Source organism: Neodiprion fabricii, chromosome 7, assembly GCF_021155785.1.
Source record: "Neodiprion fabricii isolate iyNeoFabr1 chromosome 7, iyNeoFabr1.1, whole genome shotgun sequence".
In the NCBI taxonomy this organism is placed as follows: domain Eukaryota; kingdom Metazoa; phylum Arthropoda; class Insecta; order Hymenoptera; family Diprionidae; genus Neodiprion; species Neodiprion fabricii.
In genome coordinates this window covers 22503800-22523389 of record NC_060245.1, presented here as the reverse complement: position 1 = coordinate 22523389, position 19590 = coordinate 22503800, and the positions used below count along the sequence as shown (strand labels likewise).

The following is a 19590-nucleotide window of genomic DNA, read 5'->3' as shown; positions in this document are numbered from 1 at the left end:
TCTTCGGACATACAGCTAATATTTTCGATTATTTTTTAAAAATATTTCATCAACGATTGTCGAGTCTGGCGGGGACTTTGTGATAATTAGAGGCCAAAAGCCATGTATAACAAATTAATTGTTCCTCCTATTTTTTTCATACTTTGCGTCGCTGTCCAATTATAATAAACATAATAGCTAATTTTGATTTATAATTAATATCCAACACAGCTGATAATTTTTCGAGGATTACGCAGAAGAAATTGTTAGTGAAGAATAATATTCATGCCAATATATAACTATATTTGAAGAAATTTTATATCGCTTTTGTTATGAATTTTTATCACATTCGAATAGTCATTTATGAGGAATTTACTGAAAAAGTATTTATTAATGGGCTAAGAATAATAATACAGTAGTAAAATGATATATATATATATATATTTATACATCTCGCATGATGTGCAGGAAGAAATTTATATAATCGTAAAAAACGCTGCTTATTATTATCCACCTCAGATGTACAGACTATATATTTCACGTCTAGCAAACAAATTATAAACACAAAATGTTAATAATAATAATGTTAAATTTGTATTATCCAAACTTGGCCTTCGATCTTTTTCTGATTTTATTATAGACACGCACAAACTTTTTTTTTATCCATTTACAGACGAATACAAGAAATTATTTATTGTTCGTCCATGAAAATACGTGAGTAATATAATTTTTTAGATAGTGTAATAATCGTACGATAGTGCTATATAGATAGATTTCGATCAATAAATGCATGAATCGCATTTATCATTATTTGAGGGAAAAAGATTATACACTTTAACTGAAATTTTGTATCAGGTGAAATGTTTGAAAAATTCTGTTACATCAAAATTGAATAATTTATTTATACACTTGTTTGTAAATTTTTATTCACTTATTTATTTATTAATTTTTAGTTAACTGTTTATTTACTTTTTTCTTCGTTTCAGCTGCTAATGTACACTTAACTCCCTGAAAATGAAAATGAAATTAACCACACGATTTTAGATTACAAATATAAATGCGTACAGTTTCAATGTTTCTTTTCAAGCATCTTGTAGAAATTCAACTTTCTTGTGCGTTCTTCTTGTCGATAGCGAAGAGTTTTTGAAAAGTTTTCTTACTGTGATAAAATCAGTGCAATTACTATTGTTGCACAATGTTCTCAAATCCTTTTGAAGTTCGTTGAAATTCAAAATTTTTTAGAGAATTAAATTTGAGACTATCATCACACATTTTTCAGACAAGTGGACGAATGACAACGAACACTTAAAGCAATCGACGTATAAAATGAGGCTGCAAATTCACTGCGGCATTGGTCTGATTCCACTGGTTCTTCATCTACTAACACCGACGATATCTACAGCTCAATATGTTCCCCCGAACCCAACGATCATACCTTTGTATCCGAAGGGCTTGCGACTCTCAATACCAAGTGAGTAAAATGAAACGTCTTGTTTCTTCTCATCCACTATATCCTCAGTTTATAAGATGATATTCAATCTTATGAATATATTTCTCAGACGGAGAGGGGATCTCACTTGTCGCATATCACGTAAAGTTCAACGAGGAATTTTATTCGCTGGAGGCAGGAACGATAGCCGTTGACATAATCAAACCTAGACGCGATCAATGGACTTACGAGGACCGTACCACTAGGATAAAGATTGGCGATACAATTTACCTCTGGATGCACGTTGTCTACGAAGGTCTTGGGTACAATCTGCTCGACCAGAGCTTGACCGTCACACGTGAGTGACCTTGCCACTTTTTTCTTTCCTTTCGTTCAATTTCAACTGTAGGATAAACGCTTTGTAAATGGGAATATGGCTTGTAGAACTGTACAATTACGATGGAACTCCGCACGTTACTGTCGCCTCCTGCAACCCGTCGAATACCATCTTTAACGGAAGCCAGCCATGTACCGGACAAATTTTGTTCGAGGATTATTTCAACGAGCTAGAACCGAGCAAGTGGAGGACCGTCAAGCGATTCACAGGTCCCCCGGTAATTAATTTTGAACACCTTTGGCTAGATTCAATTTTAAAAATCTTTGTAGAGAAGAATTTTCCTTCACCCGACGTTGTACTTCCGCTGTTCTAGGATTACGAGTTTGTCGTGTATACAGGTAATGACGAAAACTTGGTGGTGAGAGACGGTGAGTTAAGAATCAAGCCGACACTCCTGGACAAGGGAGGCAACGAGAACTTTATTCGTCGTGGAAATATGACTGTGCATGGGTTTGTCAAATTCACTTGCAACCTTAAAGAGTACATATTTTTACTTCCTTCTGTATTAATTAAAATTGACGTCGAATCAATTCCACAGGTGTACGGGTCAAGTCGGATCCAACGAATGCTACAAACAAGCTATATCGTATTCCATTTTACCGCCAGTAGCCTCCGGCCTCATCGACACCCAGAAGTCCTTCAATTTTCAATACGGACGCGTCGAAGTTCGTGCCAAACTTCCACAAGGAGACTGGATATACCCAAGTAGGCAGATTTTTCAGCAACATTAACTGTGTTTTTGAGAAAATAATATGCTAATTTGATATTCGACCCGCTATCAGCTTGCCTTTGCTTATTCTCAATAAAAAGACCCTCGCCTTGTTTACTTTCAGTAATAAAACTGCTGCCGGTAAACGCGGAATACGTATCTGGCTATACTGTAGGGGAATTTAGATTGGCAAGCGCAGTTGGAAACAGAAACTTGCGCGATAGCTCAGGTGCGAACATAGATGGACACGAGTTAAGGGCGGGTGCTGTAGTCAGCAAGTCTACTCCAATCGAGGTTACTACGATGTCGAAAAAACGTTCGTCGAGTTACTGGGGCGACGATTATCACATTTACGAACTGAAATGGACCCCGACAGCCATATCTGTCAAGGTAGATGGCGAAAGTTTCGGGGAGAAGGCATATCCACAGGAGGCTTACGTGCAAGAATTCTCAACCAGTCGCAACGGCAGTCCCAATTCTGTGTTCGATAAGCCGGTATGTTTGTATCCTTTTTTCTTTTGAAACTCCACTTCACTTTACTGTTCAATTCACAGTTCTACATCAGCATCGGTGTCGCCGTTGGTGGACAGAGAGAATTCCCAGACAATTGTACAAGTGGGGAGCACCACAAACCGTGGGGGAATCTACAGTCGAAGGTGAGTCGAGCTTGCTTTATACTATCGCTCTTAGACTAACGAATGGAGAATTGAAAACACGATTATAAAAAAAAAAAAAAGAAAAATTGCAATAAATACAAGGCGAGAAGTTTTTACGATTACTTGGAGAGTTTTGTTAGTTAATATTAAACCGAATTTCTGAATACAAATCGAAATCACACATGATAGTAAATCACTAATTCGTTAAATCATTGTAAGTATATACTTTAAGTGAAAAAACGAATTTACTTTACTTACGAACTTAGGCTTTGCTGAACTTCTACACTGCCAAGGATACTTGGAAAAATACGTGGACAGACGAGGGATCCATGCTCAAAGTGGACTATGTCAAAGTTTGGGCGTTGTAGCGTAAGAATTTTCATCAAGACAATAAGCAGCCACGTGTTGCCGTCAATTCATATTGTTACGACTAATATTAAAAAGATGAAAAACGAATTTAATAGGTCATGTAATTCCTGATTTTTATTCAAAACACGATCTCATTCCATAAAATGGAAAGCGTTTGAAGAGTATTATTCCTACCACCCTCGTTTTTCCCCCCTTTACGGAACTATTAGTAATTTATTTTCTGTGCAGGATATAGAGAACTATTAACAAGCTTATTACACTGGGGAAATGGCCAAGCTGTTGAGTAACGATAAATAGCTAGAGGCCAAGCAAGGTACGATTTTGCCAAAGGTCTTCGATTCAAACATTAAACGAATAATTATTATTGTTCAATGTTTACAGTGAGAGTCAACTCACGATGTACAATGGCGTTTTGATCTACAAAGTCATTACGTACATGTATGTATGTATGATAATTACAATGCGCACACATTAATGGCAGAGGCAATATTGTTTGTTATAGAGACATTTGTTGATTTGCGGAGAGTATTGTATTTCTTTGTTTTTATTTTGACAAATTACCCAATCCTAGGTCAATGGGTAAATAGGTAATTGTCGCTATGTACATTGTACAGATATTAATATATTATTAATATTATTTGATGTTGAATATACAAACATATATTTGTCTGCCAGTTCTTCCAACGTTCGCATGCATGTGGTCACGATTTATTCAACGTAAGTTCTTACTATTATTTTTCTTTTTTTTCTTTGCTTTTCTTGACTGTTTAACATCGAAAACTGTCTCTGTTCCTTGCGGTTTTAAATAAAAAACTACTTCTCCTTTATCATGAGGGATCAGATAATTTTTCTTGGCTAATTATTTTAACTCGTGTTATTATATCTGCAAACTTTTACTACTTTTTCGGCGCAAAAACGATCTTACGACTCTTGATGGTTGACCACCTGTGTCTCTTCATGTAATAAGTAACCGTAAGCAATAACGTGAAGATTCCCACGGCCTGTAATAGAAAAACAAGAACGAGGAAACCATTAACAATTGCTGATAAAGCATATGTGAGTAGAAAAACAAACTATGATTTTGGCAGCAATAAATAGCCTGATAATCGTATCTTTTTGAAAGGTAACTGTTACGATATGTTTTGAATTGTACAGGTTTATAAAATCGTCACCTTGATAAACCATCGCTTTCTGGTATCAAACTCTGGGTTCGATGCCCAAGTAAGGAAGCTGACTACATCTTTGGCTACCTGCGATGCAGTTGCTGGAGTTCCGTCTTCAAAGTCAAGTACCTCGTCATAGATTACCTGTTTTTTGAGAAAAAAAATTGGAATAAAATGATCAAATCTGGAGGAGAAAATTCTATAAGTACATTGAATATCATTGGCATAAATTGATTATTGTAAATCAACTACAAGTACAGGCGATTCGAAATTTTGCTGGCTTACCTGTGCCATACCGATAGCTCCACCAGGGAAATAAGGGTTGTAATACTGGCCGTCCATTAGAACGACGCCAGCAGGTGGGTCACAGTAGCCAGTCAAGAGAGAAAAGATGTAATTCTGGAAAGAGATGTAAATGAAATTGATGAAATAAGTCAGAAGGTAGTAAAATTGCGTAGCGTAAAATAGTACCGACCTCTCCGTTGTGTCTAGCGTTTACTATATACGTCAAGTCTGGTGGATAAGCACCATTGTTAGCTGCTCGAGCAGCCTCCTCATTGGGATACGGCGAAGGGACGTAATCCGAGGGTTTTCCTGGCCTCATGTAATATTCTCCCTGGTCATTTGGACCATCCTTGATCTGAAGTAGAGTTAAAAACACAAGTGAGATGAATGCAAAAGGATGCGTGTATATTACGACATGGAAACAATTTTATAACTGTTTAACTACTCTCCCCATCCCCGGAGATGTGAAATTCTTGAAATCAGATATCTCTACTATTCAGCGTTACTCTCGAATCTAGAAAGAGGAGCAACAAACCTCATATTCTGCAGCCATTTCCTTAACTTCCGCTTCCGTGTGAGTAACGCCAATGAGCTCACGGAATGCGACGTACTTGAGACTGTGGCACGAGGAGCAGACGTTCTTATATACTTCCCAACCTCTTCTCAAGCTGAAATTGTTATGAGGGCAAGTTACGTTTCAATCTTCCGACTCTACATATATTTTACACTTCTCCTAGAAGTCCAATTAACATCACATTTGATTGAACGTTACCTGGCATGATCGAAGGAACTGAAATGCCCATAAAAGTCCCAGGCATAATTTGGAGCGTGTAATTCAACGCCCTCAGCTTTCACGGAACTTTCCAAGGCATATACCAAAGCTCCAGCACCGCCTGTCGCAACGCCAAGGCATGCTAGCAGCTGCAAATTTCAATAGAAACCACTGCGGTTGGGAACTATTTACACATCTAAATGCAGTGAGAAACACGTAACCGACGTAAGATATTAAAATTATTTTTACAAACTGTACGATCGCCCTTCGCGTCAGGTTTTCAAATACCAAAAATGTCCAATTATCTAGTTTCAGGGATATCATTAATATCCTGGTATATTTTACTCACGGAGTAAAATAAAATCAAACTTCAGGGACGTCGTCATGAACTTTAGGAACTCTAGAGGTTGGGATAGGGCAGGGAAGGACGTTAGACGCTGTGCATTGTTATGTGACGTACCGTTTTTCGTCCCTTTGCCCAGTCTCGGGCGGTCGAGAAGGTGCTGACCTGCAAGAAGATGAAGGAGATATTTCTTCTCGTTATAATGATAAATTCAGAACTGCATAAAATGTGTCAACAGGCGTACATAACAAGAGGCTGAATGTTGCTCTATTACATAACGTGTATGAAGGGAGAATATATCATTTTAAATGGACACTAAAATTGTCAAAGTATCCTCTGGACCTTTGCTCTGATTAAGTAGTTTGTCGATAAACCGCCAGCTATCTTAGAAACTAACTATAACTGACTCGTAATAAAGAACTGACGATTACAGACGGTTAAATTATGATGGTAAAACGTTCAGTCAAAGGTTTGTGAGGAGTGAACTTCCCTCGATAGAGAGCCAGTCATGGCCAATTTGTGACTTTGACAAAAGGAACAGCTCGATCGGAATTATCGCGAATTAAACTCTGAGTAGTAAGCCACGATTTTTCGGGTCAAAATTTACCTACTTGATTAAATAGAGCACCATTACTGGCTTTTAAAAGACCCGAACCGCAAACCCTTCCCAGCGATGCCGCCATCTTAGCTAGAGGTGCAGACTGCAAAAGAACACGAGTCGTTGGATGTACCGTTAATTTGACGAAGATATTTTTTCTGCATACATCCCGAGTATAAATACCGGATAAATAGAGGTTGAAAATGTTATTAATTTTCGTTCAAATATCGACTATAATGCTATTCATAATATAATTAAAATCAATTATTGTAAGATTAGGAATATTGCGATGACGTCACGATTCCACGTTAGCCAACGTTATCTAAGCGTTTGTCGAACGGTAAATGTGAGTGTCCTAAATTGTTGGAAATCATCTAACGCTGAAAATTCGAACAACGATAGATGCCTGAAACAGATTTATCACCGACGCGTAGCTGACCGGTGAAAAGTTTTGTAATAATTAAAAATCTCAGATTAAGATTAGACCAGATTTTCGAGCAGACGACCGACGCGCGTTCGTATCGTCAAATTGGCAGCCTTGCATTCGGGTGTCGTAGATCCTCCGCCATCGCGTACATCGTCCATCGGTGTCAGCTGGCGCGTAGAGCGTATAGAGAGTCAGCAGCGCATAGTTTTTGTGGTATATCGTTTCGCGTTCAGACGGTTGTATGGAGCGGTAGATGCGGACGGTATCGGGTATCTAAGTACATCTCGTTGATCGTTAGTAATACATAAAAGTTTCAAGATGAGTGCCGGAATGCCGGAGCTTGGTTCTAAGATAAGCCTAATATCGAAGGCAGATATTCGTTATGAAGGCCGTTTATTTACCGTCGATCCACAGGAGTGCACGATCGCCTTAGCCAACGGTAAGATGGACTCCTTTCTTTCTCGCATCAGCTTTGTTTCCGCCGTTTTCATAGTTTAGCCTAACCGCCCGATGCTCGCAGACGACCGGAACATCTTTTATTACCTTTATTTCCCTATAATTCAACAACTACTCGATATTCCACAAGTAGCTTTTACATTCTCAACTATTGATACCGGTTGATTATATTCTTTTTTGACAGTTCTTCTGTACTACCTTAACTTATCACTTTTTCATATCATATATTTTTCTCTCATTTCTTTTTATGAAAACAATCCAGGTCACCAGAGTTTACGATCCTACAATCTCGCGTCGCAATCTTTTGCCTATCTCTCTGTCTTTCTCTTTCTTCCCCCCCCCCCCCCCCCCTTCCCCCCTCACCACCTCTCTCTTTCCCGTTCTTCCGCTGTGTTGTTATGTATTTCCATTCTTTACGTTGTTATTCCTCGTTCCGAAAATTTGTCGCAGTTACGTTTCATCCGCAATGATTGAAATAACAACAATTTCATTGCGATATTTCAATTAGTTACATCTACTGTAATTTCTCTCTTCTCTTCCCCTCCTCTCCCCCCCCCCCCTTTCTATTATTTCACTTCTCCATCATGATATCCTAGTCAAAATTACGTGTATCACCTTCAAATGCTTGTTGTGAAGAATATATTTCAGCACAGTCGTATGATGACGGGCTCTCAGGTTCACCTAAGAGATTGTATTTTGTTTTTGTTTTTGTTTTTTTTTTTCTCCCTCCTTCGAGCGTTCTATCTATTCAAACGAGAACCGTTTGGATTTGAAATATCCGCTCAACGAATTCTGGGATTAACGTAAACGTAAACATAGTTGGAATCGATTTTGTGTATAACGTATCACATCATTGATAATCGTCAATCAATTGTACTTTCTGATTTTCTTACAAAGATATATGTTTTTGCTCGATTATTTTCAAATAACAGTCTTGCATTTTACTCACAAGTTCTCCAATTTCTCTAATATCAATAGAGAGAGAGTAAAATTCAGACAGTGTTTAATAATTTTCATTCATAAATTATCGTTAATGTTATTATTATTATTTTTAAGACACATTCCGACGAGTGCCAAATACTCACTAACGATCGATTACTATTGTTCGTTAAGACTGTTTTTATTCGTTACAGTTCGTTCCTTTGGGACTGAGGATCGAGAGACCCAGTTTCCAGTAGCGCCACAAAACCAAGTCTATGAATACATATTATTTCGAGGATCTGACATTAAAGACATCAGAGTCGTCAACAATGTCAGCACCATTCCAAACGATCCAGCCATTGTCCAGGTAAAATATTGCTGATTCAAAGATCATTTTTGGAATAAATTATTTCGCTTCATCGCTCAATTTTACTAACACTTGTGTAAATTGTCCAGCTTTATTACGGCAGACGCGGCAGCTCGATTACTTGTTACATAAATATTACCAATTCACAGATGACAGTACAGCCCAACATGGGTCAGCCATCTTACCAGCCACAGCCAGGATTCAACCATCCAATGATGGGTCAAATCGGACCAATGGGCGGCCAGTACGGAGGCGGATACGCGATGGGTGGAATTGGAGCCATGGGAGCCATGGGTCCAGTTATGGGTATGCCTGCAGCTGGACGAGATCCTCGAGTCGCTATGAACAAACAACCAAGTGAGTTGGGCCTGGGCTCCACCGGAGCACCCAACGTCGTCTCGATCCCAAACTCGATAGCACCGGGCAACGTTGATCAAATTCAAAAAGACCAATCTTTGGAAGATGGTAAACTGTTTTTGCTATGATCTTGCTACCCGGCATGCCTGATGCTTTTCAGCTTGATTTGGTATAATTGTTTATTTATTCTTCACTTTTATCTAACATCTGCTCGCCTCTCGTTGCTTTTTTACTTCAACCAAGAGAAAAAGAGTCAGTCCTGCCTTTTTTATTATCAACGGTTTAACGTGGACTGAAAAATTACGGTTCTTGCCGCAAAAATAACATTACATTAATGCACTTCTGCTTTGGCTGGTCTCTGTACATATTTTCTTGTCTTTCTTTTAAATCTGCTTCTGCGAATAGCTGCTTTTTTATTCTACGAATTTTATTACATCTATCTCAACTCGCTGCATTTAAGAAATTTCAACTCATTTTTTGCATTCGAAACATGACGCGGATCGTATAAAGAATTATTTATATCAAATTCTCGTTATTTACATGTGCAATGTTTCATTTATGAGGTGAACTGTACTTTCAAGTTTTGGTATTGTTCAGCTCACTCTTGGAATAGCTTTTAAAACTCCTTAACCAAATCGTGTCGATTCAATAGTGCTTTGTCACTGCTCCATTTGACTCTTTTCGTTGCACGTTTAATCTGTTTCTTCTTCGACTAGGAGCAGTATAGTTTTGCCTACAAACAAACGAAAGAACAAATATAGCAAAACCAGTTATCATTTAAATTATGGTATAAAATATGTGTAACTTTACTTGTGCGATCCATCTTTCCATCTATCTCTATCTCTATCCACGTTGTTGGCATGTATTCATTTATTCTCAATTGCAAATTCTTTTAAATGATTTATTTTTTTTATTTGTCATGTTCCGAAATCTAGCATGAATTTGTAGAAAATCACTATGAGATCATTTTAAAAGAGAGTACACCGATGCTTTAATATAATTGTTCATCTTCCTTGCTACCGTTTCATACAGTTTACCATTTTACCTTCTAAATAACTATTACTAACCATCTCAGCACCGTGCGATAATTGTGACCTTCAATTATAACGTATATATAAATAACTTCATTTTACTCAAGATGTAGAACAGTTTCAAAATTTTTGAAACAACATTCACTGTCTGTCTGGTTCTTTTTTGTCGGAAATCAGCTGAATAATTCTTCAATTATCCGGTGCTGTAGATAACTAAAACTAATTGACAAAAATGCATCTTCTGCGGCTTATTTAATGTGACAGAGCTGCGGAAGATGTAAAAAGTCCAATATCTCATAGCAATACACCAGAATTGTTCAAGGGCATCATTGATCGCATTAGAACAGGATGTCTGTCTTCGCTTGCATTATTGGTAAATTCGTCTGCCTCAAGATTGCCTCAAAATATTGTTTGTATACGTGTGGAAAGTCAAAGGATAAAACAAAAGTATCCCAATTAAAAAATCGAATTTTCCCCCCTGCTACACAGGCGTGTTGGACTTGATCAGCGGAGGATCTCGATCGACTACTCCCACTTCATCCCTGATGACTAGGAAAAGTCCGACTATGGATCAGGGCACGCAGGTTGGCCATCAACAGCGATCGACGAACGCCAACATCCACAAACCGATGAGCGACAAGCCCAACGCTAGAACCATACAACCATCTTATCGCGATCGTGAAAGGTTGGTAAAAATATGACTTGTACTTTCATTCTTTAAATATTCTATCATTGCGCATTCATTTTCTTTAACTGTGTAATTTACCCATGTAAATAAACTTTCGCAGTCATGGCAGCGGGCGAACCGGCAGCGGCATGTCCCAGTATAGCGACGGAAAGCGTGACAATCGTGAAAAGCAGGACGGAAATCAACTTCAAGGACACGGACATCCTTCAGGGCCGAATCACGCCCAGATGCATCAGGCGGGACGCGGAAATCGCGGCGGTTGGATAGCTCGAGGAAATATTCGCGGACGAGGAAGGGGACGCGGCGGTGGTGGCGGAGGTACCTTCAGACCCCCGCAGCCAGGAAGCATAAATAACAAGCCGAAGAACATGCTGAAGTTCGAGAATGACTACGACTTCGAACAGGCCAATACGCAGTTCGAAGAGCTAAGGTAGAAGCACTTGAACAATACAATTCGCTGTTTTCGAACTAGATATTGAAATGCCCGTTTTTGCAAATACATTCAAGTAATATATTTTAAACCGAGTATATTAAAATTTAAAGGATTTATATTCTCGGTGAGATCTGGTTCGATACATTGCTTATTGACATTTGGACAAATGAGTTGCCATATAATTTATGACGGAGTATGCAGTTTGATTGAAAATTGCAGGTCCCAATTGGCTAAGACTAAGATTGACAACGGTACTGACAATGAGAAAAAAGACGATAGCGGCAATGAAACTGGAGCGGGCGAGGGAGAGCCTGAGGAAGAAACGGACGTCGTACATTACGACAAGTCCAAATCATTCTTTGACAACATTAGTTGCGAAGCTGTAGAGAGGAGTAAAGGGTAAGTTCCGTCACGCACGTTACAAATCGTTATAAAACAACGTTCTTTGCTATTTTGCCAAAAGTAAAAATGTTTCAATAATACGGGAATTGAAATTCTGGAAGAATTTGACGAATTTACGATTCTAACTTATTCAGATTTCTGTCTGTATCTTTTACTTGCAAGTGACCTTCTATGTATGAAAAGTGCCGGATTCACTTCATATCAATTGAAGCGATGAATGTGAATTTCATACCAGATAAAAATGGTGTAACACTGTAGCTTCCGTACTTTTGTTGTGCGCGGATGGATCTAGTGTAGCACCGATACTGGAGATATTTTGTTGTACGTTCATTAATTTAGTGAAAAGAATGAAAAATAAAATAGAAGAAAAAATCAAAATTATTCATTACAGAAGATCTCAACGCACGGATTGGCGGACGGAGCGTAAGTTGAACTCTGAGACATTTGGAGTCGCCTCGACGAGACGCGGCGGGTTCCGTGGACGTGGATACTACAACCGCGGAATGGGAGGTGGCATGTATCGTGGTAACAACGGATATCGCGGCGGATACAGGGGTGGAAGCAGAGGCAGTGGCGGTGGAGGAAATCGCCAACCTAGTAGTCAACTGCATCAGCAACAGCAGCAGCAACAACAGCAACAGCAACAAAAAGTTTTAACAAACCACAATCAGAATCGTCCGAGCAATCAACAAGCTACAACGACAACGGTTCAATCTCAGAACAGTGTTGTTGCAGGTACGGCATAATGGAAATAAACTTATGACTATGAACACCACGCGCTGTTATAAGTATTTTTTTAGCGTTTAAGGATTTTTACAAATAATTGCTGCGATTAGAACGTTAAGAGAATCGAGATACTTGGTTTTTTTTTTTGTATTTTTTTTTTTTGTTATTTTCGGCGTTTTTTCTTTCAAATTTTTGCCGCAAGCTTTAGAGTATGTAAGGAATCAGATTTATTTTGTAATATTTTTTTAGTATATAACAATGTGTGTATATTGACGGGTCCTGAAGGAAGGGACGTATCTCACGTAAACGAAGTGAGGAGAAAATTTTTTCAAGAATTTCAAAAAAGAATAGCGTTAATGCTGAAATATTCTTTCGAACCTACACAGCGAACTCTTTTTTTTTTTTTTCTTTGTTTCTCAACGATACGTCTTTTCTATTCATTAATCAAAGATAAGTTCATTCAATATAACCGTTGAAATGTACAAGATGCTCTTTTAATCACCCCAAGATAAATGTTACACAAAATCGATGAAATTTTGTAACCAGCCTGACTATTACTGGCAGCTAATATCATTTAATGATGGAAATATAGAATTCTTTATGCCACTCTATTCAAGCTGCAATGGTTCTACTGTCAGGATATCACTGATTAATAACTTAATGTCCAAGACATTCGTTTAAGGTGATTAAAAATTACCACCCTGTATAAATTAACACCACTTTCGGCGAAGAGAGGACTGTAGAAAAGCTTTTGTACAGCCTTCTTAAGTTTGAGACCCCTGAAAATTGTAAGAAATCTTTATACATGTATTGGCTCTTTATTAAGCACGACCATTTTTCGAGGCCATCTAATTTGTTTATTATTTAATTAATGAATTCTAGCAAGTCGCAATTTTCCAAACAACTTATTTTGTTCGTTCTCTTAATTTTTTACATCGCAAAATTAAAACTTATCGATCTTTCTATAATAGTAAATTTAGACACCAAAAAAAGACCAAAAGACCATCATTAAACTAGAAGGAGAAATAAAGAATGGGTTCTGTACAATAATGAGTTATAACGATTGACGATTATTATTGGATACTTTATTATTAATTATGCTAGTTTACCGAACAAACGTGAGAAAAGAAAGCAAGTAAGGAATAAAGAAAGAAGGAAAGAAAGCGGAGACGAAAAACTCGAACGATGGTCAATTAAATGAATTTTTTGAAATGAAGAAAACACTTCTTCTGATTGAATTACCTTAGATAATTTTTAACGGGTACTGAAAAGTTGGAGATGATTGTATGTACGTAAATTAAAGAAGAAGAAGCAGAAGAAGAAGAAAGAAAATTCGAAATGCAAGAAACAAAAAGGCTGCACCTCCAGTTTTAGATAATCAAGTTGTAACGTAATATATGTTGAAAGAAAAAAAATAATAATAATAATTGGAAAGGTATCATTAACGAAGGTTAGTTCAAATGCTGGACATTATGGGATAGTTGGTTTGTATCCGCACGACGGAAGCGACGGTAAATTATATTATATTTTAAATGATAAACTGAAAACTGGATGGAGTTTTAACGATAATTACGATTGGGCAACGCGTGTGTGTGTGTGTGAACAACGAGAAAGAAAGAAAAAAGGAAATAAAAAAAATATTGAACAAAAAGAGGAAGTCAAGAAAAACACGAAAAATGATTAACATAATTAACCAATTAATTAATTGTGATTTTCAACAATGTCATAGTAGAGAATTTAATCACACGGGTCGAGATATGCGTAGGTTTAAACAGACAGAATTTTACTCTTACGGTTGGTAACGGTCTCCCCACGTTAAACAAAGAATCTGGATGTATGCGTTGTTTTTTTCCCCGCGACATTTTAATTTTATTTGTGATTGATTTTTTTTTTTTTTTTTTTTTCCCCACCCCCAACTTTTTTCCCCTATGTTATTTATACATGTAAGCATCAAATTATATGGTAACATTCTCCTGACTGCAAATCGGTACAAGATAACCGACTCGAAAAAACGCTACGAAAATTTAGAATAGAATAGAAGGAAAAAGAAAAAAAAAAAGAAACAAGACTACGGCTTTCGTAGAAATGTGCAGATTATATGTCGGTAAATAAACGAATTCTCATTGCAATAAGGAGAGATACGCGCCTTTACTGAATTACTGTATAAATTATATCTACAGAAAATTATAAATACAATTTATATTTACATACCCAATAAAAGCAGGAGATGTTTGCGATAAAACGAAAACTAAAACAAAACAGAAAAAAAAAACTAATAATAATAAGAATAATTTAAATATTGATTACCTCTTCAGGTGCGCACAGTTAATCTGTTGTTCACTGTAAAAAAAAATTTTGGAGGAGGGGCAAATTGCGAAGACTTGAATATTTATACGTACACGTATAATAACGAATATACAACAGCACAGATACGTGTCTATTATAACCATATGTATAGAATTTAAGATGGCCACAGATAGATACTTTCTAGTATAGTTATATTATTTTACTTTTTTTCCTTTGACCATACTCTTGTATATTATTATTGAATAATCTGAAAGACACCGTTTATTTTTCCTATCTTTTGCTCAACTTGTAACACATGTTAATACAAACTCTTCAACGATGCAATGTTTATTCATTCATTATTATTTTCTCACTCTCTCACGTTATTTGTCAAATTAAGGAAGTATGAAGGATACAAAAAATAGATGAAAAAATTTACCGATACTACGGAAAAATTTTCATTCAATATATTACATACATGTATCGTATTAATAAAAAAAAAAAAAAAAAAAGTTAAAGAAAATAATATTCATCTCTTTCGTTTACCATCGGTTAGGTATTTTCAATATGCTAAATTCGATGTGATCGTTTCAAGAGCATAGAAACATGCTGACGGTGTTACAAATTAAAATTTTTTGAATATAATTCTATTTCTTCTTTATCTTTTTTTTTCCTCAATCAAACATCCGTACGATACAGCCGTGTTAAGTTCTTGGCGTATGGTATATATAGCTAACTTCTTTTTCGTCAGTTTCTTCATTTATTGAAAATTAATATGTAAGAGATATAATGCGATTGATCACGTTAAATCGTGTTGCGACAATAGAAAAAAGTAAAAATAATGTAATATAAAATACGGATTATAATAATCGAAACATTTTTCTAGCGGTTAATATACAGATACGCTAAAAAGAGATGGAAGGCATAATTTTGCAAGTACATATTAATTTACCAACAATCGCCAGTAAACTGAACCGAAATTTAACTGATATATTGTTATCAGAAGTAGCAATAATGGCAGTAGAAATTTACTGCCCATTTTTTTTTTTTTTTTCCTATCATCGAGACTATGCCGATATCATCAGTACGTACCGGTGAAGAATAATTTTCCCCGACATTTCGTGAATATGCGAGGGAATAGGTAAAAATTGTTTTGCAAGTGTGCCTAAAAGTTCAGGGAAAAAATTGGCCCTGTAGTAAAGTATTCTGGAATGTCTTGTGGCTAAAAAAAAAAAAAACAAACGGGGTAAAAAGAGTATCGTAATTATTCAAGATGATTTGTTACATAAGAAAAATGGTCTGACATGGTATTTGGAGAGTGAGGAGAAATAAAAAAAAAGGGAGAATTATGTTTATTTCTAAGTTTCATTACGGATTCATTTATACCCTAAGTAATATTTCTTTAATTTTGCGGATTCTTTTTTTCCATCGACAATGAATGTTCTTTTGTAAAGTGGATGTTGTGATTCTGGATGCCGTATAATGAGTAATGAGATATAATAATAATCTCGTTAAATCTACAGATTAATTAATTGCCTTTCTTTTGTTATTCTTTCTTCTACTTTGGAACTCGATTCAATCACTCGCAGAACCTTCTTACAAATCTTCTTTTCGAAACTTGTAAGAGAGAAAAAGGAATAAAGAGAAAAAAAAACGAATCACAAACTGTAACTGTATTATGAAAATCTGCACCTATCCTATCGTGTTTTAATAATTACATTTTAACTGACGTTGACGACGTTGAAAACTTTTTTTTTTATTATTATTATTATTATTAACATCTTCAAATTTTTCATTACAGACAGATAATAATCATTATTCGAATTATCTTCAGGCTGAAACTTTGGTGAGTAAACGATCGGGAATCATGATTTGGTAAACGGGTTCTCCGTTTTCAGCTACCCAAACCGTGCTGTTTTGGGCCGATCGTATCATGTACACCAAACCGTGTGCGACGCTGTCAACCCTGAAGAATAAAACGTGATCGTATGTTAATTAATTGTCGATGATTGTTAGCAAGAGCTTCCCTGATATACGAAAATCGTTAAATAAATTATGCGGGGCTGGGTTGAAATTCCGAATGGACGAAATGTCGAAAGGACGTAACTCCGACGAGTCGAAATTCGAAAAGTGCAAAAATGAGAAAATTTTAAAATCTAAGAAAAAAATAGAGAAAAAAGATTAAAATTTGATTCCATCCCTTCAAGTTTCGCCACCAAATAATTCGGAATCAGACGCTTTCGGTACGTTTCAAATTCGGAACTTCAACCCCGCCCCAATTATACAAACTTTTGGGAAGTTAAATTGCTGCTGTCTCCGACAAGTTCTTCGACATCGGTGATGTCCAACATTCTTTCCTGAGATTTCCTGAGTGATTCGGTATCTGTGAGACCCGGACACAATGTCAATATTCGAACGCCTGTTTTCTCGTAATGGTATGGCATCTGCAACAGATTTTAAGCAACACAATTCAAGGCTCGCCGTACCTGCGATCACTTACACCTTGCTTAAAAGCTCTCTTATTCTTCCTGTTGAATCTTACCGCGAAAGACTGACTCAATCCTATCACGGCATACTTCGTTCCCGTGTAAATTGGAAAGTATTTCGACGGTACCGAGCCCAATATGGACGCGATGTTAATAATGACACCACCCTTGCCTCCTTTGTCTTTTCCCATGTATTGCAAACCCAGCAACGTTCCGCGGACCACAGCATTCTGTTACCATTAAATCCCAAATTTGTTTATCCTTATAATAAAAGTCCCATACTTTCTTTTACCTATTTCAAGTTATTGCAAACTCTATTTCTAATCACTTTTGTGCATGCTTTACTCGACACAAGAATTGTTTCTATGTTTCTAAAATCTACACGGTTACTCTCAAAACACGATGAAAATTTCACGTATTTTTGAATACATTTTTCAACTAAATGTATTGTTCGATCACATATGTTTTTAACATTTTAACCCCCAACGAATCGTGTCTCTTGTGTGTACTTACTACGTTTGTGGCTATCATGAGCTCCCATCGTACGTCATCCATAATTCCAGCATTGTTTATCAGAATATCGAGTCCACCAAACTGCTTGATCGTCTCTGCGAATCCAGCTTCGCATATTGCATATGAAATTGTGAAAATTTATTTATTCCAGAAAGTAAAAGTCAATTTGATCGCAGATTTTACTGTTGAATATTTTACCCACCTTCTAATTCCTGCGGCTTTGACACGTCGCAGAAAATAAAGATGACGTGCCCCTGTCCGAATTCCTTGTTCAATTTACTCGCCGCTTCTTTGCCGCTCGAATCTTTTACATCCAGAATAGCTATGCGCTGTATCCCGAAAATTTTACCGTATAATTAAATTAATCATTCATGGGACTCTGCGCTGTTGCTAAATTGTCGGCACATATTGTATTATACTTTATTATTGTGATACTTGTAATGTAATCTTGAAAAACATTGTAACATATACAATTATTAAACTCACACCAGCACCATTTCGCAAAAGTTCTCTAGCGTAGGCAAATCCTATCCCGTTCGCTCCTCCGGTCAGCAAAACAATTTTATTTTTTATCTGCATTCCTGAGAAATTAACGTGCGTCATATAATTATTTATCACGTGATATCGATGTTTATCAAACGTACGTATCGCTATATTCACTTACTTCTGTTGCAATCTCCATATAAATTCGTGGGTTCGACATTGCGTCACGTATAACGGATGACACACTCGAATTATTATACATTAACGATTACTTTTTATTCCATTAAAAGTAATATGATAGGTAGAGCCAATAATGCAACTACTAGCAATAACATAATTTAGCAATAGACGACGAGTGTGTCATTTTCGAAAATGAAAATAGTCAAAGCTATAATTCGTCAGAAAACATTTATTACCGATTTATAATTTTAGCTGAATAAATCTACTTATTGCATTATCTGCGATTACTTACTCCTTTTTCTCTATATCCGTTTGGATGTAAATGCTGCCCGAATTTTTCAAGCGTACTCTGTCAGAATTGCCTTTAATTTATATTAAGAGAGTTGTCTCCCAAAAATATGATACATAATTGCTTTGAAGCAACGCTGAGTACGCTTGTGTTTTACACATGCGCAGTACTCGGCTTGGAAATATCAGTTGACCTCTTCACCCCAGCTCCGTGGATCTCTGTTTCGTATTGTAAACATTTATGTGGAACATTCAATGTAATCTATGACAGAGTTTGCAGATTACTGTGAACGAGTACTCCTCGATCTCTACTCTTCATAATAACACGTATCAATTTTTGCATTCTCATAGTGAAAAGGACTGCATTGACGATTGAATTTCGAATCATCATATGGACAATATGAAGAATCGCAATTCGGTTATTGAAAAACTGATCACCTAATGCATGCAAATCTGTAGAAGTACAAATTGGGCAAACTGTGTAGTTTTGTCGTTCGTAATTATGGAAATTATTATGGCGCATTTTGAGATTTGGCTTGTCTTCATGGTTAGTGTATTTATGATTTTGTTCTGACATTCAGAGTGTGTGATTGTGCCAATAGAATTGAACAATATTGTTCACCTGCAATAAAATGATGAGTCGTTGCTCTCACTACTTTTGTCGCAAACGACTGACCCCTTTGCAATTTTGGCGAAAATTTTCGTAATTTTTGTAGAGTGATGGAATAAATCTTTTCGTACACTATTCCGACGTAATTTTGCAATAGGAATGGATTAAACGTACTCCGAATACACTGCGATCATCGTATAAAAAGTTACAGCCGAAAAACGAAGAATTTGACTCAC

General features: G+C 36.7%; 4 protein-coding genes across 10 annotated transcripts in view; 2 read left to right on the top strand and 2 right to left on the bottom strand.

Annotated features, from left to right (window-relative positions):
• The window catches only part of LOC124186128 (beta-1,3-glucan-binding protein 1-like), a 34298-nt gene extending 29858 nt beyond the window's left edge, over positions 1-4440 (top strand). For 2 of the 3 annotated variants that reach the window (XM_046577552.1, XM_046577554.1), the window contains exons 2-9: positions 1259-1450; positions 1539-1766; positions 1853-2022; positions 2119-2255; positions 2344-2510; positions 2639-3009; positions 3069-3170; positions 3437-4440. In XM_046577552.1, the coding sequence (XP_046433508.1) occupies positions 1259-1450; positions 1539-1766; positions 1853-2022; positions 2119-2255; positions 2344-2510; positions 2639-3009; positions 3069-3170; positions 3437-3538 (1469 nt within the window). In that variant the 3' untranslated portion in view covers positions 3539-4440. Of the gene's footprint in view, positions 1-668; positions 694-1258; positions 1451-1538; positions 1767-1852; positions 2023-2118; positions 2256-2343; positions 2511-2638; positions 3010-3068; positions 3171-3436 lie in introns of those variants that run through there. The other variant, XM_046577553.1, reaches the window with a different exon arrangement.
• Positions 3878-6824, bottom strand: LOC124186141 (cytochrome c1, heme protein, mitochondrial-like). The gene is made up of 8 exons (XM_046577579.1): positions 6714-6824; positions 6220-6267; positions 5760-5908; positions 5523-5655; positions 5178-5342; positions 4988-5101; positions 4712-4846; positions 3878-4540 (listed from the first exon to the last, which is right to left on the bottom strand). Exons 1-8 carry the CDS (start codon positions 6783-6785, stop codon positions 4436-4438), a joined length of 921 nt encoding a protein of 306 aa, XP_046433535.1. The 5' UTR covers positions 6786-6824; the 3' UTR covers positions 3878-4435.
• Positions 6825-7262: 438 nt separating this feature from the next.
• Positions 7263-14769, top strand: LOC124186125 (protein LSM14 homolog B). 3 transcript variants are annotated; one of them, XM_046577546.1, is made up of 7 exons: positions 7263-7566; positions 8717-8871; positions 9021-9336; positions 10749-10944; positions 11048-11377; positions 11582-11779; positions 12174-14769. In XM_046577546.1, the coding sequence occupies exons 1-7, from the start codon at positions 7446-7448 to the stop codon at positions 12526-12528; spliced, it is 1671 nt and encodes a 556-aa protein (XP_046433502.1). In that variant the 5' UTR covers positions 7263-7445; the 3' UTR covers positions 12529-14769. The 3 variants fall into 3 exon arrangements, with proteins under 3 accessions (XP_046433502.1, XP_046433504.1, XP_046433503.1); XM_046577548.1 differs by having other exon boundaries at positions 7264-7566; positions 9021-9228; XM_046577547.1 differs by having other exon boundaries at positions 7264-7566; positions 11600-11779.
• Positions 14770-16530: 1761 nt separating this feature from the next.
• Positions 16531-18903, bottom strand: LOC124186144 (15-hydroxyprostaglandin dehydrogenase [NAD(+)]-like). Of its 3 annotated transcripts, XM_046577583.1 has the most exons (8): positions 18749-18869; positions 18458-18521; positions 18280-18374; positions 17996-18122; positions 17794-17900; positions 17337-17510; positions 17084-17238; positions 16531-16760 (listed from the first exon to the last, which is right to left on the bottom strand). In XM_046577583.1, the coding sequence occupies exons 3-8, from the start codon at positions 18370-18372 to the stop codon at positions 16625-16627; spliced, it is 792 nt and encodes a 263-aa protein (XP_046433539.1). In that variant the 5' UTR covers positions 18373-18374; positions 18458-18521; positions 18749-18869; the 3' UTR covers positions 16531-16624. The 3 variants fall into 3 exon arrangements, with proteins under 3 accessions (XP_046433539.1, XP_046433538.1, XP_046433540.1); XM_046577582.1 differs by lacking the exon at positions 18458-18521 and having other exon boundaries at positions 18749-18902; XM_046577584.1 differs by lacking the exons at positions 17337-17510; positions 18458-18521 and having other exon boundaries at positions 18749-18903.
• Between the last annotated feature and the right edge of the window lie 687 nt (positions 18904-19590).

Excerpts from the sequence above, each read along its gene's own strand:
- LOC124186144 (XM_046577582.1), bottom strand. The coding sequence starts at position 18,372 with ATGCAGATAAAAAATAAAATTGTTTTGCTGACCGGAGGAGCGAACGGG. Across the intron at positions 18,123-18,279 it reads TTTTGCGAAATGGTGCTGGT|CGCATAGCTATTCTGGATGT; the intron begins GTGAGTTTAATA and ends TTCGGGATACAG. Across the intron at positions 17,511-17,793 it reads TCATGATAGCCACAAACGTA|AATGCTGTGGTCCGCGGAAC; the intron begins GTAAGTACACAC and ends TAATGGTAACAG.
- LOC124186125 (XM_046577546.1), top strand. The coding sequence starts at position 7,446 with ATGAGTGCCGGAATGCCGGAGCTTGGTTCTAAGATAAGCCTAATATCG. Across the intron at positions 7,567-8,716 it reads CACGATCGCCTTAGCCAACG|TTCGTTCCTTTGGGACTGAG; the intron begins GTAAGATGGACT and ends TATTCGTTACAG. Across the intron at positions 11,780-12,173 it reads GCTGTAGAGAGGAGTAAAGG|AAGATCTCAACGCACGGATT; the intron begins GTAAGTTCCGTC and ends TATTCATTACAG.
- LOC124186141 (XM_046577579.1), bottom strand. The coding sequence starts at position 6,785 with ATGGCGGCATCGCTGGGAAGGGTTTGCGGTTCGGGTCTTTTAAAAGCC. Across the intron at positions 5,656-5,759 it reads AGTTCCTTCGATCATGCCAG|CTTGAGAAGAGGTTGGGAAG; the intron begins GTAACGTTCAAT and ends TAACAATTTCAG. Across the intron at positions 4,541-4,711 it reads GAAAGCGATGGTTTATCAAG|GCCGTGGGAATCTTCACGTT; the intron begins GTGACGATTTTA and ends TTTCTATTACAG.